General features: G+C 42.4%; 1 protein-coding gene across 1 annotated transcript; it reads left to right on the top strand.

Annotated features, from left to right (window-relative positions):
• Positions 1 to 1,757: 1,757 nt before the first annotated feature.
• Positions 1,758 to 25,152, top strand: LOC143173003 (fructose-1,6-bisphosphatase isozyme 2). The gene is made up of 7 exons (XM_076362949.1): positions 1,758 to 2,143; positions 4,253 to 4,415; positions 5,338 to 5,430; positions 11,165 to 11,305; positions 12,504 to 12,641; positions 21,060 to 21,179; positions 24,415 to 25,152. Exons 1-7 carry the CDS (start codon positions 1,971 to 1,973, stop codon positions 24,607 to 24,609), a joined length of 1,023 nt encoding a protein of 340 aa, XP_076219064.1. The 5' UTR covers positions 1,758 to 1,970; the 3' UTR covers positions 24,610 to 25,152.
• Positions 25,153 to 25,686: the final 534 nt, after the last annotated feature.

Below are 25,686 nucleotides of genomic sequence, written 5' to 3'. Positions count from 1 at the left end.
AATGGCTGTACTTTAAGCCAGCAGATCCGTCTGCATGTATAATGTGAAACCTGTTCCCTTCTTTTATTAATAGCACCATGTGCTATCCCAGAGCTCCCTAAATATGTTATATTTTGGTTTTGTACAAAGTCTGTTCGAAGAAAGAAGGTCTCCTAACCTGGCAAAAAGTGCTCTGGAATATTCATCCCGTGATGTGAATGGTATCGTATACTTTTAACTAGATCACAGTGGTAGAAAAGAGAAAAAGAAATCTTCAAGATCACTTTTTTCTTCCACCATTGCCTTAGAGGACGTAGTGCAAAATCTGCCTGTTGCTCCACCTGAGGAGCTCTGCTCGCCAGTCCTTCCTCCTCCTTAGAATGAGACTTGAAAAACATCCCCAAAGCTAAGCACACGGGATGCAAGCAGCACTGAACTGTGTCTTTCTACTTGTTGCTAGTGTTTAGTTCTGTCAGTCTCCGAGACCTTTGCTTGAGGCTAGTTTCAAAGTAGAAAACCTTAGCATTCAAATCCCTTTACAACTCTCCAAGTAATGTATTGTTCATAGGTGAAGAGACACTTTTAGGAAAATCCAAATAAATGCTAAAGATTAAAAAAGGAATGCAAAGGGAAATCAAAACTCTTTGCCTACAACTGCAGTTCCTACTAACAAAAGCAAAGCTAGGTATATGTTTTGTTACTGAATTTTGTTTCTGTCTTCCTGGCATGATTTTAGTGCGATAATTTGGGTTAAATGAATGATAACAAGGAAACTCAATGAAACTTTTCTTCTTTAACTCCAGATTTTCTTGTTTTGCTTGTGGGCTTTCCAGATCTTCTGCTTAAAAATAAGGGAGCACTGCTAGTAAGTAAAATGAGGCTACAACATATAATTGTTCTTACTGCCTTATCTGAGTGGGAAGATAGTGCTGTAATCAAAATCTGTAATTCCAATGTTCCAGATAGCATGTACCTGCTTCGCTGACATTTCTGTCTACCTTCACATTAGCATCTTGTGATCCAAGTATATTGCTTGTAAGGAGTTACTGGCAGTATAATTGCAAACTTGGACATACCGATATTTACATGGTGCACTACAATAACAAAGCCAACATAAAATTTCAGTTTGTGAGTTATGACACACACATGCTTAAATCAGATAAGCTTAATTAGTAAATTATTGAAGAGATAATTGCTTTGTAACCAATCAAGCCACAGCTCACCAGTTCCTCTCATTCATGCAAGGCCTACAATATTACAAGTAGCCCAGACTAGGAATGAAGTCATTAAAATGGGATTGCAGCAGACCAGCTAGCAACATAAAACATCTTTATTAAATGCATGTCTAGATGCACCCTGCACCTCCTGATGATTCCCCTAGGATGTGCCATACACCTTCAAAACCCTCCTCTATGGAGGAGGCCAAAAGGGGGTGAGCAAGCAGGGATTAAGGTGATACGGGAAGGGAACCTCACCGTCCGGAGTCACAGGGTGGTGGGTGCTCTGCCGCGGGGCACTATGGCATGCGTGGTTACTGATGCTCTATGCCTTCCTTTCTTGTACCTTGCAAATTGTGTGCTTTGCCTTGTCTATGCTGAGCTCCATGCTGAGCGGCAGCTACAGGAGGGGAGTTTCCAGCTAAGTGGCCAGCGACAGTACTGCATTATAAGCAGTCTAACGCACAATTAGAATATGTTACTAGGTCTGCACGTCACTAATTTCAGTGTGTGGGGAGGGAAGCCGAGCAGTGGTTGCTCAGCTGTAGTCCTGTCTCAGGCTCCTTTCCTGCATCCCGGAGGAGCCGTGGGGCCAGCCTGGGGTGCAGTTATTCTGAGCACTCAATCACATGGTCTCAGAAACATCTTAATAAACTCTGACCAGCAACACAGCCAACAGCTTTGTCTCAAAATAAAACAGCTGCCCAGGATCTCAACGTGGCAAGAAAGCGTCTCATCCAGCTGAGAAGAGAAGAACTCTGGTGCCCAGCAAAAATGTCTGACAAAACTCCCTTCGAAACAGATGTGCTGACTCTCACGCGATTCGTTATGGAGAAGGGACGCCGCATTAAAGGAGCGACAGGGGAGCTGACACAGCTGCTCAACTCCATGCTGACTGCCATAAAGGCCATTTCCTCTGCAGTCAGAAAGGCGGGCCTTGCCCACATGTGAGTCCTACCTAGCGATACCGGGAGGAAGAGGAGGTAGGGAGACAGCTACTTGCGCAGCAAGGCTGGGGAGTGGGCAGGGATTCATAAATACATTGGAAGTGTCTTTTTTAAGCCAAGTGACTGTAGGCATGAGGTCAGAGCCTGTATTATCAAGAGTGGGAAGTGGGAGATCTCTCTCTCTGGAGCATTTTAATATTGGGCGCAAGATAGACATTTAAACTAACTGCTGTTCTGTAATATTTTACTCTAAAAAAGTAAGTCAGAACTTCAATGCACTGCTCACCTCGTTATCCCTTGCAAATGTTGGTATTGATCTATTTTTTAAATCTACTGTGAATTTGCAGAATATCATACCATGATATTTTTAATGCAGAATATCACACTGTGATATTTTCTGCTAACATCCAAGCCCAGTGCTGAGCTGTGCAAATTAGGGATTGGCTTGTCTTCGCAGGCTGATGTTCTGCCTGACTGCAGTATAACTAATGGTCTAAAGCAACAGCTCTGCGAGAAACGCCGTATGCTGCCATGCGTGAGTGCACTTCCCCTTCCTTCCTCAAGTAGTATCAGGATTGCAGGTGGGGAGCCTTAAAAGGCCCTAGATGAAAAACATACATAACAATTTGGCATCTAGTGGTTTAGCAAATGGAATAAAGAATTGTCTTAGCAAAGCCTGGAATGAACTGAGCTGTTCCTCACACAGCCAGGTGAAATAGACATCAGTGTAATTTTTTTAATGGTGATCTATCTGAAGCAGTTCAGAGAGCTGGAACATCCATGCATAAAAAAGGCAAGGAATATATTTGTGTAAGAAAGACAACATTTATAATTTGTTCTTTGTTCCACCCCCCCCCCGCCCCTGTGGAAACACACCAAAATGTATGACACTGAGTTTTTTTGTGCTTCTGTTGACTATTTGGTCAAAGTCCTCAATGGTCTTTGCAAATTATGAATTCAATGTGTCAGTACTATCACCCTCACTTTACAGGCATGGACCAGAATATATAGAGAGGACATGAGACATACTCAAAGTTAACAGTAGCCTCAGGCTCCTATGCCCTAACTGTTAAACTGTACTTTGTCTCTGTACTTACTAGGTGAAGCTGAGCTGTTTTGCCTCCCTGACTTAGGGGAACAGTTGCTTTTATCTCATTTTTATCTTTCAACATGCAACCTATGCAAATGGGTGCTTAGCACTCCCTGAAAATCACGGTCTTTTCCAATATCTCAAACTTGGCACTCCAAAATAGAGGGTCCAAAATGCTCAATACTTCTGAAAAGCTCAGGCAGCTTTGAGTAAGACAAAAGACCTACCCTGCCCCCAACTAAGGCCTGCTGCTGACTGACATCCTAGGGACTAATTAGTTATGCCTTTCCCCTTCCTTTTTTTTATTCTATAATGAATAAAAATGCTGTATCTATTCCCTGTATGATTCCTTATACTTCTAAGATGCTCAGACCACACCCATTAGGTCTAAACAGTGCTTCCTCAACTGGAAATTTCAGAAATATGTATACTACACCATTAGTATATTGCTAAAATCAGGATAGGAAATGAAAGCATCATCCTAATTCAGCTGAGGCTCACCAAACAAAAGAGACTTTGATCCTGAGATCAAATTCAGCTTGGGGAATTATCTGGGGGTGTCTTTAAAGCTTCTGATTTTGGGGGTGGCTGGGGACTGAGTGGACAGGCGTTAAAGGACCATCACAGAGCTCTGAGCAGCCAGCGGCAGAAAATAATGCAGATGCCAGCTGCTCCTTCTCCTTCCTCAAAGCTGCTGCCAGCTGCTTTGTGGGGCTGCTAGGGAAGCCTGGCACCCACTGGCCGGGCTGTGGGCTCTGCTCCTGGCCCGGAGAACATCCAAGCAAGACTAAAGGACCCAGGTAAAGCCCAAAAACGGTGCCATCACCCTTTCTCTTTCTCATGCGCGCTTTTATTCTCTAAATAAATGTGTTATTATCTCCTAACGCACCTCAGCAGTTTAATCCAAAGGTTAGAGGTATGGGAAGATGAGAGGAAGGAGCCACCCTGACTTGTTTTTTTCCCAAAAACCTGTAACGTTGGCCTCCCTCAGGTTTCTTGATATTTTTACTTTTCTGTAGGTTTGGTATAGCTGGCACTGTGAATGTGACTGGTGACGAAGTGAAGAAACTGGATGTATTATCCAACTCCCTGGTGATTAATATGCTCCAGTCCTCCTACAGCACCTGCGTCCTGGTCACGGAGGAGAACAAGGAGGCCATCGTCACCCCGGAAGACAAGCGGGTCTGTGCAGCTCCTGCCTTCAGGGGGTTATCGGCTCAGGCAGCAGCAGGTGGCACTCTTGTTTCAAGTATGAAACCTGGGCCTGGCCCCAAAACCAACCCTTCCCGGGGGAATTCAGGAAATTTGCACCATTACTGCATTGTTTTGATTAATAACTGTGGTGGATGCCATGGTTTCAACAGCTAAAGGAGCTGTGGAGGGTAAAATCATTATTAAAGTTTTGGGAAGGGGGGAGGATAATTATTTTGGAGTTTGCTGACACACCCCATATCCCAGGTGTAAGTGTACTATTTCATTCCTTGACTGTCGGTGTAACAGTTTTGGATTACATTAATATTTAGGCAAGATAAAATTAGATGAAAGGCTGGCAGAACTGGGTTTTACATTACATGTCCAGAGGAAACACCTGACTGCTTCATCAGGCTTCCCCCAGGAGGGGATCCTATTGCAGCGAGATACTGCTTGCACTGATGTAACCTACCCTTTCCCCAAGATGTTTTCTTTCTGCCTTCTTACCCTCAAACCCCACATCACAGGCAAATGCTTTTGTTCGGAACAAAACATAACAAAACAAAACATACTTACTTGAGGAAGATGCTCGCTTCCAGAATGAGTCACTCCTTTTGCTTTCAAGCGATTTCTTTCATTGCTTGGCAGCAGAGGACTGCTCCTTTCTATCATGAGATTTTGTGCTGTCTGAGCAGAAACGTGCCCTCTCCTATTTCTTTGGCAGGCCCTGCAGGGAGCGGGTGTTGTGCTGCATGGCCAGCTGGGTCAACAGCGCAGCTTTCTCTGACAAGCCATGCCAGGTGTGCTTGGAGGGCTAAACACAGTCATAAAAACATGGGTTTTGTCAAGTAAAAGGAAATAATAGCGCAAGACTACATATCATTTAATGCTTCCCTTGCCACTTCTGTTTTAGGGTAAATATGTGGTGTGCTTTGACCCCCTTGATGGCTCATCCAATATAGACTGCTTGGCACCGATAGGAACAATATTTGCTATCTACAAAAAGGTAAGAGGATGAACGAAGAACACATGGCACGATTCACTTGGTGAAAGCAAAATGTCTTGGGTATATCAACTTGCTTAGTTTCTTTCCTAGGTCCTTTAAGTGTCTTTGGGATCAACAGAGCCTTAGAAAGAGTAGAAGAGGTAACACTAGAGATTCACGTGTGCTAAAATATTGCCTGAATTCCCAGGAAGGGGACACTCAGCCCCATGAAATTGTTAGGTGGCAGCACTTCCCTCCTTCAGACACACAGGCACTTAAATAAAACCCTCTCACCATCAGGCATATGGTTAGCTCCTTCAGTGATGCTTTACTCACTGCAGGAGAGCTGAGGGGTGTCGCGCTGCCTACGAATCACAGTATTTGTCTTCCCAGATACTGACTGGGGAGGGCTGATGGTCACTGCCTGGACGGTATCACGCTTAGCGGTGTGGTGGCCTCCCGGTGTGAGTTGCTATGCCTGTTACAGATGTGGGTTTTTAAGCATGCTAACGATGGAGGCCACCTGAGGGTGAAGGAAGCAGTCACCTACAGCCACCAGGGCCCTGCCAGCATGTCTGCTCCCATGGGGCTGCACAGAACAGCAATGGTGCAGCCAATTAACAAATGTTAATAGTTAGAGTCATGCCAAGTCTTGTGATTTGACTGCTAATCTCCCAGCAGTTGGTGTTTTTCCTAAAGCCTGAGCTCACAGTCATATGACTATGGGAGACCCTCAGCCATCACTGTTGTGAAGTACCACTAACAGTACTTGTGACTGCAAAGACTTTGTAGATTCAGACGCTACACTTCAAACATATGAAGGTACATTTTTAAACTCCACTTTCATCTTTTAACTCATAATTTTCAACTGGCTACTCCTCGTTTTTTACATTTCTGGTAGGTGATACACTAATCATCACTGTCGAGGATGTGCATCTACTAGTAAACCAAACAGTTATGGCACAATCTCAACAGGGTCATGGCACAAGCCAAGTGCTGGCATATGGCTGTCCACACTGTTAATGGTTAGCGCAAACCCCCATCACAGAGGCAGCCCAGGCCAGACGACACTGAGATGATACCTGGGTATGGCTTGTGAAAAGAGCAGCCCAGGGACTACCTCCAGTACCATCTATTACCTTGCTTTTTTCAGGGAATAGAGCTTAGCTGTATGGATACAATCCATGTCATATGCCCTTATAAGCACAGGGGCACTCACCCTTTTCATTTATCTCTCTAAAGATAGCCTAGAAGACTACAGCACTTCCCAACATTTACAGTAGGCAATAGTTGTGTTGTCCACTATTCTTAAAGGTAGTAAGCACCATCTTACAAATACTAAACCTTAGCCTTCTGTTTAGAAGTGTTGTGTTTGGTTACTCTGCATAACTATAAAGGCAAGTGCTCAGTGTATAATAAATATATATATATTTATATATATTTAATATACTCAGTGTATAAGTAAATATAGCTTAGCAGGTTGAAATACAGGTTAGATTTCTCTACCATCTTTAACTCACCTGTTAATGTGTGTAAAGACTACAGACTGCCCAGTCTTCCTTAGGATTCTGCTTCAGAATAGGAACATTTCCCAAAGAACTCATGTCTGTCCCAAATGCTCAAGTTTTCAATCAATTTTCTGATCCTTCCATAGTTCTTGTTGTTCTAGTATGTATTAACATATTTGTTGTAAATTACTGTTTCTAAGTTACTGGTTTTCATGTGGGTGGATACCCTTCAGCGCTTCATAAAAAGAAAATTACATTGCTTTGTACAAATGCTTCATATCCAAATGAAAATCCTGCTGCTAGGATGAAGCACAGTTTGTCAATTACAAGAACAACTTATCAATTTTCCCTGGAAAGTTAGAAACAATGTTGAATTTACAGACTTTCACTTGCATAATTCTTTCCATTAAAATGCTAATTCCAAAGTACATGTTAATTAATGCGCCTTCCTCTCAGACAAGACAATTTCATAGCAACGCTATTAACTTCAAACACTATTAACTTCAAACCCTTTGAAATAATGAAATAATAATAAGTGCTTTATTGATTGTTACTGAAGGGTAATGTGAAAGGAATAAAAGAGATGTTTATCCCAGTGGATGAGAATCACTTAAGAAAGAAAATATAATTTCAAGACATTTAAGGTTCATGAACATCATTTTGGAAAAGCTAGAACAACTGTAATTCTAAAGGATGATTCTTAGCACCTGTCTGATATTTGGTATCTTCCAATTCTCAGATGATCGCATGACTGATTTTCTCACCATGTCAGCACCTGAACTTCATTTCCAAAGGCACACCCTCCAGAACTAAAGTATTTGCCTCATTTTAGGAAAAAAAGATAATCAGCACTTTTCTACAAAGGCCAGATTTAGTTAATACATTTCAAACCTGAAAATGGTTCTCTGGCTGCTCCCAATCCAGAGATACCACCATGGTGGCAGGTACCATCGCTTCCTGCCAGAAAAGCACTGCATCAGTTTCTTAGAGAAAACCACCGGGAAATAAATGCCATCTTAGGTTTATTTAATTTTCCACCTGGCTTTTACTTTCTGAAGCATGGGTAATATTGTTAAAAAGACCAGAAACATCAGAAAAGTGGGGCTGAGGGAGGAGCCTTGCTGAATCAGCAGGAGCCAGAGCAAGAGATAGGACCTTGACAGTCACTGCTGCTGAGGGGCTCTCAGCTGCTGGAGCGTCAGGATGTGGTGACAATAAGTATTTTTTGCTTGGATTCTTCCCAATTTTTCATGCCACTGAGCTGAAACTACAAGTCTCAATTCATACTCCGCATATATGCCATGAAACTCTGCTGCTTTGTTTCATTCTGGTTTTAATTTGTAACATTGCCCAGTGCCCCAGATGTATTTTATTTCCCCCCTCTTCATTGTCATGAGGATAATGTCCTCCCCTCCATGTGGTCCCTCACAGAGAAGGTGTAAGAATTCAGGGCAAATGCAAAGGATGCTCATGAAACACATGATACAAAGGGAGACCTGGAAACCAAGTCCTTCCAGAGCTGCTCCCAGAGCTCATGAGGACTCCCTCATGTGATGTGGGCAAATCATACATGCAAAAATTTTCAAACTCAGATATCACCTGAGGGTACCCCTATAGCCAGACTCTGCGGACCTTGTTTCATCTGCTTCACACCAACGAGCCAAAGTGACTCTGTCAACACTTGTCAGAGCTTCTCTGCAGTCCCTCCACCTATTTCCGTGCTTTGCATAAAGAACTCTAAAAAGATTTCACTACCGCCATCTTATAGTCAAAATATAATAGAAAGGAAATCCCTCTGTGCATCAGAAAGAAGTGAAAATATTCAGCAGCTATCAGTCTACCGGCCAGTTTAATTCCCTGCTTTGTTTCACAGTACATGGTATTTGGCAGGACAAAAATCCTGCAGTCCTAACGATGAAATACCAGCTGATCTCTAGCTTTTTTACATTCTGACAAGCTCTGTGAAATGTTTGTTTGAGACTGAGCTTTCTTCCTTCCTTTTGGAAGCTGGCTCTTGGAAACACAGTTGTGAATAAGGATGGAAAAACAAGTGAATTCTGCCCAACTGTCCATCTCCCAAGGGAGGATCAGAATAGTCAACAAATATGTGGTTTCTCAGCCATATAAACATAGAAAATGCATTTAAAAGATAGGACTGAAAGCTCATCTCAGAAAAATATATTTTAAATCAATATCATATGTAACCAGCACCTACATATACTGTATACACACCATGTTCTATAAAACAAACCTCTTTACTATATTTATATAAAATTAATTTTTATTTAATGAGGAAAGCATACAAAAAGCTAGGAGAATCATATTATGTTTGCAACTAGTGATGTAAATGTATGTTTAATTCTGCATTTAATATTGCAAATAATTAGTCTACTATAGACAACCTTTGCTTTTGATGTTAAGATGTATGTGCCATGGGGGTATATTTTTTAAAGAGAAGATGCTATGTAGGGTATAATAGTTGGTTCTCTAAAAGATTGTTTAGCAAAGGATTAGCCACTAATATTCAGTATTCAAAGCTCTGGAATATACAAACAGGGGTTTTAACTAGCCTTCCTTCATTATGTGCATTATAACCTCTCTGAATAAGCAGCTTGACACAGAGTAATTCCAAGGGACTGCGTACCAGATGTATTTGTACATGCTATATTTCAGGTCCCATGAAGCACTGGTTGGCAATTGGATTTTTTTCCACAGAAGAACTTGCCAAAATAATAATAATAAAAAGTTTTGAGCAGAATACAGCTAAAAACTGTAAGCTGTAACAAAAGTAACAAAATCTTTCAGCTGAAAATGAAAACATTTTGACATGGAATTACTGTTTCATATGCCATGAAAGATGTAGTTTTGGTGTCCCACATCTCAGTTTTCCTCTAGATGTTGGCATACAATGATGAACAGGATCCCCCGGTTACCCTTAGCCTTCCACCTTGCTAGGACCCTGATGGGCACCCTGAGAGTTCCATGCCATGGGGAACAGCAGGGAATTTATCTGTTTGTTGGAGGAGAGGTGTTTTCCTTTGGAAAACATCTGTGGAAGGCATTTTTGATTTTTTAAAGAATTTACTCAATATTAATGAAATATTTTATGAATATAAATAAAATATTTTATTTCCTACACAAACCAGTATCGACTGTTTTTTATTTTTTTAATCAGATATTTTGGGCTAGACCTGCTATTTCTATTTAGCTGCTACTCAGTCTAATTAAGCCCATGCAATCACTGAGAAATTATCTGAGTTTGGAACAATAAAACGCTAAACCAGGGCCTGAAGAAAGGATCTGAGGGAGTTCTCATTTTAATTCCTCGTGAACCACCATCAAAACATCCACAGAAGACCCACCACAACTGACAAGCTTTTAAAGAAACATTAATATCAAGCATTCCCTACGCATTTTGTAATCCCAGGAAGTGAAGGCTGGAGCCAGCCTTCCCAAGTAGTCTTGGCTGTTCTCCTTTCTAACCCTACCAGTCAAACTCTTGTAAGCTGTGGCTGAGGCACACCCCCAGAGCTGCCAGGAAATATTTGCACCAGTTCTGCCTGGGCTATTGCTGTTTAGTGCCAAATCAAAATACGAATGTCAGAAATTGATCAAAAGCCTGAAGTAAAATGCCATGTGGATGTTCTATGTAGAGTTATATATGCATACGTGCACACACTCACACATTACATATGCAAGTGCATTTGTTATTTTATATATAATATGAACATTTATATCACTTCAGTTACCCATCTCTCCACCAGCAGAGACCAATGCACAATCTTGGTTCCATCATGTTGCACCATCTACCTTTCAGTTCTGCATTACTGGAAGCAATTTGTCTGTAATGTTAATTACTGCATTCACCTCACAGTTATTCCCTCTGAGAGGTGTCAGTATGATAGCTTATGTTTACATTTACAGAAAATTAGTACCTCTGTTCTGTCTCAGATTTCTGATGATCTTGAATTAATAGACTGGGCTGTAATGCTAAGGTATCAGCTTTGTTGCAGGTATCGTATTGATTGCGTGATGTATAAAATTACAAACTCTCAATGTCCTGTCCCAGCGCGCACATGTATTTGCACCAAACTTGCCCTGAACTAGTGGGAACAATCTCTATTTTGGTTGTTTCAAAGGCCTGCATAGACACAAAAAGGAAATCTGCCCCACATTATTATTGAAGTGTTGTTTTTATTGTTTCTTACAAGAATTTAACCTTCACTCCAATGGTAATTTTTCCCCAGGAAACAGCTGACAAGCCCTCTGAAAAAGATGCTTTGCAGCCAGGACGCAATATTGTTGCTGCAGGCTATGCCTTGTACGGCAGCGCTACACTGGTCGCCCTCTCCACAGGGCAAGGAGTGGACTGCTTCATGCTCGATCCGGTACAGTCACGGTGTTAATCACATTGCCACTATCTTTTAGAGCGTTCCGTGCTTGGGTTTACTCATTTTTGTTACTCCTTGTCTCTGTAATCTAGGCAATCTACGCGATTCTTTTTTTCACCCACGTCCTGGAGCATCCCACCTCCACCTTACAAGTATTTAATAATATGAGTATGTTGGTTGCAATACCTCTGTTTGTTTTTTTCTACTCAGTGGAAGAGAGTTTAAGTTAAATAGCATTTGAAACCCTGCTCATTCAAACCAGACTGCTGGTTTGCACAAACACTTTAGAAAATTTACTCTGAACGGTGTCTTTGCCTCAACTTAAAGGACTCCTGCTTTTTTCTCGTTCTTGCTTTTTCTGTCTGTAGAAGAACCTCAGCATGTTCAGTGTTTAGCCTGGGGCAAGGACCATTTGTTGATACAGTTCATGCAGAGTCATGTCTGATTTCCTGAGTGCAATTTAGTTTTATGGCTAAGTCCTCTAAGCTGCATGCCCAACGATTTCCAAAAGCACAACCGTACCCAATTGGACATGTGCTGGCCCTCGGTACCCAGCCCAGGAGCCCAGCAAGTGTTACTGGAGGAATGCAGGAAGATCACTCATTTGAGAAACCAGCATTAGATGTGGGCAATAACATAGGAGTTCTTTTTGATAAAAGGATGCATTATTACCAAAACTCCTTTTAACCTTTATAAATAGGCTCATTCCAAGAGGGAAGAACTGGCAGCTGAACTGCTCTGGTTAGAGACAAAGGAAGAGAAGGTGGAAGTTGCGCTCAAACTGCAGAGAGCAACACCTAGGGGTAGCTGACCACATTCACTTTAAGATACTTAGACAAGACAGGCAGGAAGAGTTCAAAAATCAGAAGGCAGTGTAATTTCTTAATTGGTAACCTTATGATTTGTGGACAGAGATCCACAATCCATCTGCTTTCAGGGCTGACTGGTGTTCATTTGATATGCTAACTATTATAGTCAAAGTGCTTTTTGTTTATACTACCAATGTGTCGCGTTTTCATGAACGCAGATTCTGTGCTTTCTGCTCTGTTTGAAATACTGTGAAGTTGTAGACAAGACTGGTGCTGAAAGGACCAAGCTGTGCTAGCGTTTCTGCCATCTCTAGTGTGACAACTACACAAAGTCAACAAAATGTTCTGCTGCTTGCTAATAGCTGGTCTATCCTGTTCTTCTGTAGGGTCTCGGTGAATTTATTTTGGTGGACAGAGATGTTAAAATCAAGAAGAAAGGGAAGGTATACAGTCTCAATGAAGGTTATGCGAAGTATTTTGATCCTGCAATGACAGAATATTTACAAAAGAAGAAATTCCCTGAGGTAAGAAAATATTAGCACTGTACCCAATGTACTGTGCGCTGGCAAGCACTGCCTTCCATGCAGTCCTGGCCAATTGGAAAGGTTTTGAAGGTGTCACTGAGTTCAGCCCCATGTAACCCTTTCGTTCCATCAGGTCCATTTTGGGTATGGTATGTGTTTGGGTATTGGTACCCATTTTGGGTATCTGATGTGCTGGTTTCTGGTGCCCTGACATCTTTTATAACTTAAACTTCGGTAAGTAAATTCATAGCTTGTTTGTCACTGCGTGGAGGAAAATGTGCTGTACATGAAGAACCAGGTTTTTCAACAAAGCTCTGAAACTGTGCCAGCAAAATGTGGGGGCACCCTTGTTTCCTAGCTTATCTGAATATGCAGTTCAGTCATATGTGCAGCTGGGCATTTGGGGCTAGATTCCACGTACTGCCCAGAAGGTGCATGCAGGGATCTGGGTGGCATGACCTTCTCCTTCCTGTACATCCTTGCATCTGAGAAATGCAGTATTACTCTTGCACTGACTCCTTGCATCATATGGAGCACGAACCAACCCATAGGCTGAAAAAAAAAAGGATGTGAAGCACAATTTCACTATATTCTGTTGTTAAGAGGATTATACTCTATCCCTCAGAGAGACAAAGCTGACAACATCCCGTATCTGATGAACTTCCTCATGGGGACATACAGCTCTGTATGGCCTCTAGTCAATGCGAGGAGGACACCACACAAGCTCTCAATGTGGAAAGCTGGAAGCTATCTAGAAAGTGTAGCTATGTGACCAGTAAATTGTAACAAAATATGGTGACACCTAACAGCTCAGGACTGAATTTGGCCAGAAAACTGGTTTTATTGCTCTTCTTTTTAAAAAAAAGCCATAGGATTATTTTTTAAGCTATTAGTTGTCGAGAATACTTACACAGGGCTCATGTAAAAATCAATGTATCCAGCAGAAAACTTCAGGGTGCTGTACAAGGGAAATGCAACAAGTAAGAGTTTAAACCATGGTTCTGTGAGAAGCTCCTTCTGAGCTGAAAATCTGAATTTACTACATTGGATACAGTTGCAATGCTGACCTCTTATCAAAACCTCTTTTCCGTATTACTCAGATTGTCACTACAGAGGGTGTTACACCACAGCATTTAAAATATATTCATTTTGAATATTTGAGGTTATTCTGAAACTTCAAAGTCTGCTTTCAGTCCAGCTGTGAGAGAAGCAGAAGCCCATGACACAACTTTCATACATACTTCCTGAAAACTAATCCAGCTGGGAAAAAGAAGATCTGTGCTTCTCATTTTGCTCACATTATGCTGAGCTATGTATTCACTATAATGGACTAACACTGGATTTATTAATTTATGTTATTGCAAACCACCCAAGTGTTGTTTGAAGTAAAACTCTTAAACAAATAATCAACCCCAGGCAACTATAAAAAGACTGAAGAGATTTCAAACTCAGTGGAAAGACCAGACAGAGTTATTTCACCACAGGCTCAGTGAGGACAGCTCTATCGTGATTCACTAAATCCTTAGGTTAGGACATACAGGAAAAACCTCATTTGCAAACACTGTTTTATCTCAAATCCGTGCTTCATTTGAGGAAAACCTGTTGAAAGTGTTGTTGCACTAATACAACGGAAGTTGGCAGAAGGTATTTTCTTACTTTAAAGCAAGCAGCACAGTAGTGCATGGGTTTTTTGGGGCAGGGGAAGCCTCCTCAAGGGTGCTGAGCAAGCACATCACTTTGCTGCTCTGAGATGTAGGGTTGCCTGCGTGAGAAGGACCAAGGCACCAATGTTACAGCCACAAAGCACAAGGAAGCGCCCTGCCCATCAGAAAGCTTTTTATGAACCTGAGTTTTGGAAACAGCATAACTCAGTTCCTTGATTTTAAAAGGACGTTATATTTGCATTGTGGGAGGCCAAGAGAAAGAAGGTGTTGCCACTCTTCCATAGCATGGAACCTGCTTCCTGGCATCATCTGTAAGCCTTACCAGCTACAGCTACATTGCTGATGCTCCTACCTTCCCTGCAGCGCCCAGGTGGAGCACTGCACAGCTTTGGTCTTTGTCTTCTTCTCCTCAGCACACAGAAGGGCAGTGGGGGGTATCTGCTGGGTATACCCTGCCTGTGACTTGAGGGGGGACTGACGTGTGGGGCATGGGGTCCCCTTCTTACCCAGGTGGACCACTCTCACCCTATGGCCTTCTGGCCACTAGAAGCCAAGAGACTAGGCATTAATTTCAGCTACTTGTAATTTTCTTATTCCTTTTTTTCCTTTGATCCTGCCTCTACTTCCTCCTTCCTGTGGTTCTTGATCAACATGCTGTTCAGATGACTCTAACATTGCCACAGAAAACTGAAAAGTTAAAAATACAACAGACAAACAAAGTAGGTTGTTGTCCACAACATGTCCCGTGTTCTGTATCATTGTCATTGGTGACCAAACATTACAAATCAACTGTTTATGTGGAGAGGAGAGATTTTTCCTTACTATCTAACAACAGTATCCCAGATCAGACAGTTTGGATTACAAAGCCATGTTGACCCTCAAAGTTTCTTGTGGAACACCATTCACCTAAGGCATCAATTCTGAATTAAAAGCACTGGAAAAGTGCTGCTGTTCTGCAGGTCAACTGTAAACCTCCTACCATTGTCATGTGGATCTTAGTGGGAAATATTTGCCTAGACACACCTATTCTGGAACAAGAGTCCAGAATAAAGCTAATTTTTTTTAAGCATCACAAAATCTCCTGCTGCTTAACCAGCTTGAAGAGCAAGCTGCTATTTGCAAGGCTGCTTGTAATGCAACACGTTTACCACAGTCTGCACTGTATAATGGGCACTGCTGGGCCAAGAACGGTTTCTGTGCACATCTCTCTCTAATTCCTTCCTAAAGTGAGTTCTTCCTCCAGTAATGCTTGCAGGGCCCTAGCCTCTAGCTGGCACTGGTTCACTGAGGGTAGAACTCAGAAACATGCTGTGGGCACCGTCGTACTTTGCTATTCCACCCATTTTTATCTTCACTTCATACGGCCAAAGTTGAGTCTCATCACAGCTTGTTGATTGAGAGCCATGCAATGGAAACTCCCTGGTTAAGGATTTGTCTTAGCAATGCCAACAAAAACTTACAATTAACAGCACATTTCAGCATGAAGCATTCTTCTGCCAGCCAGCCCAGCTGTGCCTGAGTGACATACAAAAGCTAATAAAAACACTGTGCTTTTGTCACCATAACTGTATGTGGAGGGAGTGATGCAGGGTGTTGCTGCTGTAGTCTGTGGAAAAGACTTTTTTCACCCCACTCTCCTAGTCATCATAGTTATGCAAGAAAAACATGGTCTCATTCTGATGTGGAGGAACAGAGCTGTCAGAAATCATAGAATCATAGAATCATAGAATCATAGAATCATAGAATCATAGAATAGTTTGGGTTGGAAGGGACCTCTAAAGGTCATCTAGTCCAACCATCTAGTGAGCAGGGACATCTTCAACTAGATCAGGTTGCTCAGAGCCCCGTCCAACCTGACCTTGAATGTTTCCAGGGATGGGGCATCCACCACCTCTCTGGGCAACCTGTTCCAGTGTTTCACCACCCTCAGTGTAAAAAATTTCTTCCTTATATCTAGTCTAAATCAACCCCCCTTTAGTCTAAAGCCATTCCCCCTTGTCCTGTTGCAACAGGCCCTGCTGAAAAGTCTGCCACCATCTTTTTTATAAGCCTCCTTTAAGTACTGATAGGCTGCAATAAGGTCTCCCCAAAGCTGCCTCTTCTCTAGGCTGAACAACCCCAACTCTCTCAGCCTTTTTTCACGGGAGAGGTGTTCCATCCCCCTGATCATTTTCGTGGCCCTCTTCTGGACTCGCTCCAACAGGTCCGTGTGTTTCTTATGCTGAGGGCTCCAGAGCTGGACGCAGTACTCCAGGTGGGGTCTCACCAGAGCAGAGCAGAGTAGAGGGGCAGAATCCCCTCCCTCGACCTGCTGGCCACGCTCCTTTTGATGCAGCCCAGGACACGATTGGCCTTCTGGGCTGCGAGCGCACATTGCTGGCTCCTGTCCAGCTTTTCATCCACCAGTACCCCCGTGTCCTCCTCTGCAGGGCTGCTCTCAATTCCTTCATCCCCCAGCCTGTATTGATGCTGGGGGTTGCCCCAACCCAGGTGCAGGACCTTCCACTTGGCCTTGTTAAACCTCATGAGGTTCACACGGGCCCACTTCTTGAGCTTGTCCAGGTCCCTCTGGATGGCATCCCATCCCTCTGGCGTGTCAACCGCACCACTCAGCTTGGTGTCATCTGCAAACTTGCTGAGGGTGCACTCCATCCCACTATGTCATTGATGAAGATATTAAACAGTATCAGTCCCAATATGAACCCCTGCAGGATGCCACTCATCACCAGCCTCCATCTGGACATTGAGCCATTGACCACTACCCTCTGGATGCGACCATCTAACCAATTCCTCACCCACTGGACAGTCCACCCATCAAATCCATGCCTCTCCAGTTTAGAGAGAAGGCTGTTGTGGGGGACCATGTCAAAGGCCTGACAGAGGTCCAGATAGACGACATGTGTAGTCCTTCCCGTGTCCACTGATGTAGTCACTCCATCATAGAAGGCCACTAGGTTAGTCAGGCAGGACTTGCCCTTGGTGAAGCCATGCTGGCTGTCTTGAATCACCTCCCTGTCCTCCATGTGCCTTAGCATAGCTTCCAGGAGGATCTGTTTCATGATCTTCCCAGGCACAGCGGTGAGACTGAGTGGCCTGTAGTTCCCCGGGTCTTCCTTTTTTCCCTTTTTAAAAATGGGGGTTATGTTTCCCCTTTTCCAGGCAGTGGGAACTTCACTGGACTGCCACGACTTCTCAAATACGATGGACAGTGGCTTAGCAACTTCATCCGCCAGTTCCTTCAGGACCCGCGGATGGATCTCATTGGGTCCCATGGACTTGTGCACCTTCAGGTGCCTTAGATGGTCTCGAACCTGATGTTCTCCCACAGTGGGCAGCTCTTCATTCTCCCAGTCCCTGTCTTTGCCTTCTGCAGCTTGGGCAGTGAGGCTCGGGCACTTGCCGGTGAAGACCGAGGCAAAAAAGTCATTGAGTACCTCCGCCTTCTTTGTATCCCAGGTAACCAGGTATCCCATTCCATTCCAGAGAGGGCCCACATTTCCCTTGTCTTCCTTTTATCCCCAACGTACCTGTAGAATCTTTTCTTGTTGCCCTTGGTGTCCCTGGCCAGATTTAATTCTGCCAGGGCTTTAGCTTTCCTAACCTGATCCCTGGCTGCTCGGACAATTTCTCTGTATTCCTCCCAGGCTACCTGTCCTTGCTTCCACCCTCTGTAGGCTTCCTTTTTGTGTTGGAGTTTGTCCAGGAGCTCCTTGTTCATCCACGCAGGCCTCCTGGCGTTTTTGCCTGACTTCCTCTTTGTTGGGATGCATCGCTCCTGAGCTTGAAGGAGGTGATCCTTGAACATTACCCATCTTTCTTGGGCCCCTCTTCCCTCCAGGGCTTTGTCCCATGACACTCGACCAAGCAGGTCCCTGGAGAGGCCAAAGTCTACTCTCCTGAGGTCCAGGGTAGTGAGCTTGTTGTGCGCCCTCCTCGGTGCCCTAAGGATCTTGAACTCCACCATTTCGTGGTCACTGCAGCCCAGGCTGCCCTTGAGCTTCACATTCCCCACCAGCCCCTCCTTGTTGGTGAGAACAAGGTCCAGCATAGCACCTCTCCTTGTTGGCTCCTCTACCACTTGGAGAAGGAAGTTATCAATCATTGACGATGATAGTAGATCAGTAGAATAAAGAAATGAGAAAGTGACTTCCATCACATTGTGAAGAAAAAAATCACAGGACCTATCTGTTACGAGCCATTTTTGTTCCTCTGGGTTAAGCAATGAGAAGCAGTGGAAATGGTGAAACTAAGAGCAATCACAGGTTTATTCAAACACCATGGATGCTGACCAAGGGAACATCAAGGTTCTCCAACTCTTTCATTAGCATCAGCTGAACCAGTGCGAAGTGCTCACTGCACAAACACACAGCTTGGCATTACTCAGAACTTGGGATGAATTTCCCTAGCGTTCATGCTCTGTTATTTTGTTTGAGAAGAAAGCCTGGGCAGTATGCCAACACGCATGCAACACCTATTAAGTTTCTCATCTGTAAGAAAAATACATGAGTGTCCAAACTGGAGAAACAAGAAATAACATTTCTAGTAACTAAAAGGACTATTTATTCCTCCCATGCAGATAGCTGGATGCTAAGGGAAGTGAAAATTTTATTTCAGTCTGTGGTTCAAGTGATAGCTGTACCCGAACGGAGGAATTTCTCTTCTGTATCTTTTCTCAGCACAGTCTCAGCACGGTGTTTCTAGCAAGAGAATTTCTATCAGGGTAAGAAGCAACTAAAATTGTCAGTGGCATCTTGTCAGCTCCACATAACACTGCCCATACACACGTAAGTTGTGTAAATGACCTGCACGCGAATAGGAAATCCAGCACATCCAAAACATATCTGATGATTTGTACACAGGAGGCTCAGCTGTGCAGCTCATGGTCAGTAAATTTTATACATGTGGGTTGCAGACTCCTTATTTGGTAGTGTCATAGAAGCAGTCCTTAGCAGTCTGTTTCAGGGCCTGCTTATGACCGATACACTATGACTTTTCTTAATGTTTAACAAACTTTTCTTAAGACTTGCTTCATCACCTTCTGAAACCATAAAAGACAGCTCTTCCTTTGATTGTATTTTTAAAGGTAATTTTAGACTGTAATCACATCTTTCCCTGAAAATTGTCTTTTCTTAAACTGCAAACTTGCTTCGGTCTCTCTTTAACACCTCTTAAGGTGTTTTTTCCACAAGTCCCACGTGCAAACAGCTGCGAGATAGAGATGCTACCATTTGAAGTCTAAATATGTAATTATTTGAGGGTAAGCCATGAAACATAAGGGATCAAATACTTAAAAGTATTGTTCAGTTGTGCCTGGAAGCAATAGGGCCAGGTTTAAACAAAACTAAATATAAAAGCTCCAGGCTGTGTCTTATCCATCATGTCTTTCACACTTTGTATTGTTTTCCTCTGAATTTTCAATAGTTCTCTTATATTTAGTGTCTTAGGACTCAAATTCCTCGCACTGTGTTGCATTATATTGTGCAATTTCATGAGAATCTCTTCTCATTTTAAAAGAGAGTAAATATCAAAATTTCACAGTGGTATAGAACAGTTTGAGAAAGTGATTTCAAAATAGAATTATGTTTTTCTTTATCTGTGTTTTTTCCTCCCACTTGTGGATTTTTGTCTCCCAGCTAACCTCATGATTTTGCTGGGAAGGGTGACTAACCTGTGATGTCTGAAGGTCTCTATGTATTTCTCTGGATCTAGTATCAGAACAAGGTGAGCTTTGCAGAAAGCACTCAGATCTTTTATTAGACAACTGATCCAGACAGAAAAAACACACAGAGGTCTTTTCAAACTTTTAGCATGGCAATACACAAATATATTATGCGTATTAAATGTACATGAAGTCCCAGTCTCTAGTAATTTTCCGGGGAAACAAAAATTCCTCCTCTGCTTCATTGAAGACAGAGTGAGAGATATCAAAGGACCAATAGACTTCTTGGCATAGCAGCTTTCAAAAAGCTTTCCTTCAGTTTACGTTTGTATTGTATATCTCCCTTTCATAAAAGTATGGCGAAGCGTCACTTTTCTCAGGTGGACCTTATTTGGTGTATATAACTTCTATTTGTGCAAAACACCTTGCTTGTCTTCTGTATTTCCTACCTTACCATTTTTGTGACCAGCAAACCTGAGACTGATATGAATACTTCCCTGATTGCTTTCACTAAAATAACCTCTCCTTCAACAACATTAATTTCTAAGCTGAGCGCAAGGAAAATCACATTCATGAATAAATTGCTATCTCCCAAACTAAGCTGCAGAATGAATGCTATGACCAATTTCACAACTTGACAAACAAGCTAGAATGCAAAAGCTGGAGTCCCCTGGGAACCATCTGGACGTGTAGTGAAAAGTGACATCCTTCCTCATGCCCTGGCTTAGGAACCAGTAAAGGATGAGCAATCATATGGGTACCTTGTTCTGATAATGTGAAGAAGCTTTCACTCACTGTTTGCAGCCCTTGCTTTTTCACAGGTTGGGGCTTGATAGCAAATTGTGCACTCAAATTACAGGCACCCTGGTTTCCATACTGTGAATGCAGCTCTTTAAAGTCCGTATTTTAGAACCCCGTAGACGATCACTACATCTTACAAAAGGCTAAGCTTCAGGCTGGTTTAGGCATTTACAGTGTCCATAAGCAGCCATTGATTTAAGCAGCTTTCATTCCTGTTTCATAACAAAATTACATTTTGCCATGCTACCAGCTGTCTAGCCTGGTAGACATAATGCTTCACTGTATGTTTTTCAGGATGGCAGTTCCCCATATGGTGCCAGGTATGTGGGCTCCATGGTAGCTGATGTTCACCGTACATTGATGTATGGTGGGATCTTCATGTATCCTGCTAATCAGAAGAGTCCTAAAGGAAAGGTAAATCATTTGACTTACTCTCTGGTGAACTTAGTCAACCTAATACCTCTGTTTTTTCCCCCAAGATGTAAAGGAATAGTTTAGATATATAAACAGATAATAATTTTCCATCCCTGGAGGAAATTATTAATGGATACAATGGTCAGCAATCTAATTTAGGCAAGAAATTTAGGCAATTGCCAATTTAGGCCAGAAATCTTCCTGCGTGCTTTTATACTACAAACTAGTCAAATGTTTTTCACTGCAACCAAGGGCTTTATTCATTTTTCTGAAGAGAAACATTTCAGTACCACAGAAACCCGTCGAGATACCTATGCACAGGTGGCAGATACAGCACAGGCCTAAGGAAGACCTCTGCACTTTATACTGGCAACTAGTCCAGGTGGGATATGCTGAACTCCAGACAGGGTTTTGTCCAATATTAGACAACTGAGTTTGCCTACCTACTGTTTCCAAAGGGTACTGAGCTTACTATCACCAGCCCTGCAAACACAGGCTTCTGCTAACTGATCTGAAAGACGGTCAGTGGAAGGTGAGTTTCACGTGTGCCGAGATCAGTATTCTGGGAAAAGACAATTTCCCATTTGGACGCCTGTACAAAAGACACTGTGACTTGATGCAGTGCAATGCAATGCAGTGACTCCCTGAATCTGCTGGGCTGTGGACCATAGTCAACTTCAACTTTTTTCCTGCAGCATCAGATACCCTCATTATCAAACTTCTAAACAGATATGTTTTAAAAGAGATCTGGTTATACAGCTGATCTGTGGACCACCAGTAACGTGCAGGTCGTGCTTAGGAAATGATTGGCTCAATGCATAATAGATTAGCCATGGTGTTCTGACTCCAAGACCTTCTTCTTTCCTGGTCAGTACCATACTTAAAATCTTCTATTCAAACATTGTTGTATCCTTAGCTGGTATGTGCAGGGATTTGCCCTCATAAAACTACTTGCCCCATCTCCCACACTGGTATCAGAACACCCTGATGTCTACAGTTCTTTAGGGACAGAGGACTACCGGTTCCATCCTGGTGAGCATGTATTTATCACAATAAGAGCAGGTCAAAGTGGTCTAGGAAACAAAGAGAACAGGAAAAGAACTCTTTTTGGAATACACAACAGAAAATATCTGCATGTTTGTCCAGGCAACCTTGGTTTAAATATTTGATTACAGCATCCCAGAAAAAAAACAACCAACCACCACCACCACCAACAACAAAACCCCCCATTAAACAGTGTGGATCTGTTTGTGTATCAAAGCAAGAGACAAAAAAGGAATTTGCTGTGTGTGGAAGAAGTGGGTTTGCTGACTGGCCTCTTCAAATCAAACTTTTTGTTTTGAAATCTGTGTTAAACCATTGTTGAAGAGAAAAGATGAGAAATGGGACAAAATAACAAATATACAAAGTACTTACATAATTTTATAGAAATCAAGATTTCTGCATGAGTTAGCCTACATTGACTATGAGATTGATCTGGCTTGCACTGCCATAGTAGAGACAGTAATAAAAGAAGCAAAACTGTACTACCATTACAAATAAAAGTTTTCTTTTTTCCCTCTCAGAGTACAGGTGTATACAGGTCTTTTCACATAAACCTCTTCTTGTTGGAGAGATAATGCCTTTGTGGCAGGTGTCCTGATCATCATCCCCCTGAAAGACAGCCTATGCATTTGGATAGAGAGCTGAGAGGAAGCAAATGTCAGTGGAATTGATCCAAAGGCTTTAGAGCAAATGTAAATGACATGCATGTAGGCCCTAGCATATAGAGCTCCTTCTTTAAGTTAAAGAAAGAATAAGAACAAAATGGTCAATAACCAGTGCAGAACCAGCCAACAAATAGATCCTCTTTTCAAACCAGATATGTTAAATAATATTTTTTATGAACTTAAGGCTTACAGTTCTCTCCTAGCTGAAAAATGTTAAACCTATCTGAAGACAGAGCCCATCTGAAGACCCCTAAGTGCAACTGCATTACTATCTGAAAGAAAACCGCTTTTCTTAAGCCATGTAGTCACAGTTAAGCAACAAGAAACTCAACACGTAGTTCCGCAGTAGCATCACTGCTGTTTTCTGGCTCATGATCTTCCAAAAGCTGACCATGCACTAAGGAGAACAACAAAGGCTATGGGTCCTATGTTGCCTGTCAGATGGAGTCCTTGTACCAGAAGTAGCACTTCTGGTAGTGGGCTTTAAAGTTAAGAATGAAGGTAATATGTGCTATTTAAGTTTGTGATATATCATGGTTTTATTACGAACAGCGTGATAAGGGAATGATGGGTAGCAAAGTCCTGTGTCCGACCCATTTCTTTGTCTCTCTATACAGTTGCATTCTGTCACGTTTCCTTTTCCTTAGAAAATATTCTCTCCTTTGCACGTATGAAAAGCCCTTGAAACATACTATGTACTAACATTGTCGTACATGAACACTTCATAGACTGTCAAAGATTCAACTAAACCTGCAGAAATAATGTCTGTTAAAAAATAACCAGCTATCATCTATGTCCTTTTAAACACAGAAACTTTTGGCATATGTCCCAAATAAGTTTGCATTCCACCGGAACACCAGAGGTAACATTTTTAAAGATGTGAACAGATACCAGGGTCCAAACCAAAAGTGCCTCCATACCTAAAGGAAAAATTTGCTTTTAATAATTACTGCAGTTACTTCGGAAAACAGAGTCACTATCTGGATGAGTTCAGGCCACTAATACCTATTCACATTTCTGAAGGCTGCAATCAAATCCTGAAATTTGAAACTGGGAGCATCGAGTTTTAAACTCCAAAATAGCCTGACCAAACACAATGCGATTACCCCAAACTCTGAGGTAACACATAAAGTCTGTACACGGGAAGAGATTTTGACTTTTCTTTCCTGGTACTGTTAACTTAGCTGGCTTAACTCTTTTGCTGATGTCTGTGGGCCCAACAGCTACTTTTGACATTTTTGAAAAAATACAACTGCACTGATGCTGCACATCAGTACATCAGCTTGGAAACGGTGGTGGTGACACTTGGATGAAGGGTCAGTACACTCTTCCTTGAAACAGAAGGAGTGAAGGGAGGTGACAGGAGGAGAGGGAAGAAGAAGGAGCTGATAGAGAGACATTGCTACTTAGGTCAACTGATGTTTGGTACAAAATTTTCCAAAATAACAAAAGGAAGGTTAGGTTCCAGTAAGTCCTTTGGTGTAATTTCCCCCAAAGGCAATCACATGTTCCCTCTTTCTTTCTAGCTTCGACTTCTCTATGAGTGCAACCCTATGGCTTTCATCATTGAGCAGGCAGGTGGGATGGCAACTACAGGCGCTGAGGCGGTGTTGGATGTGAAACCTGAGAGTATTCACCAGAGAGTCCCTCTTATCCTCGGGTCTCCAGATGATGTGCAGGAATACCTCGCTTGCGTACAGAAACACCAGAAGACCAGCTAAAGGCTTTTCCACATCAGACCTTGCTCATCCGTCTTCAGTCTACAGGAAAAGCTGTACCTTTCAAGATGGTGGATTCTAGCAATTAGCACCCATCTCTCAGTGAAAATCACACTTTATGAGAACAAGAAAACTAGTGAGAATGGCTGACGGGAAAAACAAAAATTTCATTTCTCCATGCAGACAAATGTAAAAATCCTTTAACTCTGATTTATGCAGTGCAAATGTAGAGACAGAGGCCTGATTATTAAAGAAGTGACTTACTTTATATAATATTAACAAAAAGAAGTGGATTGTGTCAGTACCCCCATTTGATCTGAAGCTTTACACCTGACATTACATGGTTGAAATTGTTTGAGACGGGATTTTCACATCAACATTTGCAATGCCATTATCTGGATTTTCTGCCAGAGGTTTTGTTGCAGGTGCTTTTTATCTTGCCAGCCCTGAGAAGACCAAAAGTCTCGTGCTACCTGAAACAGTGTTTTTAAGCTCCAAATTATATATGTCTTGGGTAATTAATAAAGATGAAAAGGCTGCAATGTTGCCACGGTATTTCAATTCTCATAAGAACAGGAAAATGCCTTGTGTTATTTACAGACACGTAACCTTCAATGGCACAAATTACAATACACCGTTGCTACGGATGTGACAGTCAAATCATGCGTATTCCCTGTTTATCCATTGTCCTCTGCAACAGAAGATGAGCTATTGCCACAAAGCCACTGTTACACTTCCATTTTCTTTTACTTCGGAAGGTTCTCATTTCGGATTGAAGCATACACGCTACACTGCCGTTCCTAGCCACCTCCAGCACACCCGTCCTGTTGGTGCCCTAGTGCCACGTCTCAGACTTGGCACTGCCTAAGGATATTGGGAATCAGCTCTGAAACTAGCAGGCACTCATTGACCAATGAGAGCAAAAATTATTGATTGATGTGTGATTATGTTAAACGATAAGGGTGTGAAAACTGGGGTTTAGGTCACTTTAAGTATTAGACATCCTGATGCCTTTATAACCCTCCTGTCTCCATTATATGGACCTTTCTTTTGGCGACCATCTTGCCGTAAGCAGCTCCT

The sequence above is a fragment of the Aptenodytes patagonicus genome, chromosome Z, assembly GCF_965638725.1.
Source record: "Aptenodytes patagonicus chromosome Z, bAptPat1.pri.cur, whole genome shotgun sequence".
NCBI classification, from domain to species: Eukaryota; Metazoa; Chordata; class Aves; order Sphenisciformes; family Spheniscidae; genus Aptenodytes; species Aptenodytes patagonicus.
The sequence above is the reverse complement of the archived record's forward strand: the minus strand, read 5'-3'. Positions and strand labels throughout refer to the sequence as shown.

Bases quoted from the DNA above. Each gene is read 5' to 3' on its own strand.
- LOC143173003 (XM_076362949.1), top strand. From the start codon at position 1,971: ATGTCTGACAAAACTCCCTTCGAAACAGATGTGCTGACTCTCACGCGA. The intron at 5,431-11,164 runs GTAAGAGGATGA...ATTTTTCCCCAG, and splicing joins TATTTGCTATCTACAAAAAG to GAAACAGCTGACAAGCCCTC. The intron at 12,642-21,059 runs GTAAGAAAATAT...TATGTTTTTCAG, and splicing joins AAAAGAAGAAATTCCCTGAG to GATGGCAGTTCCCCATATGG.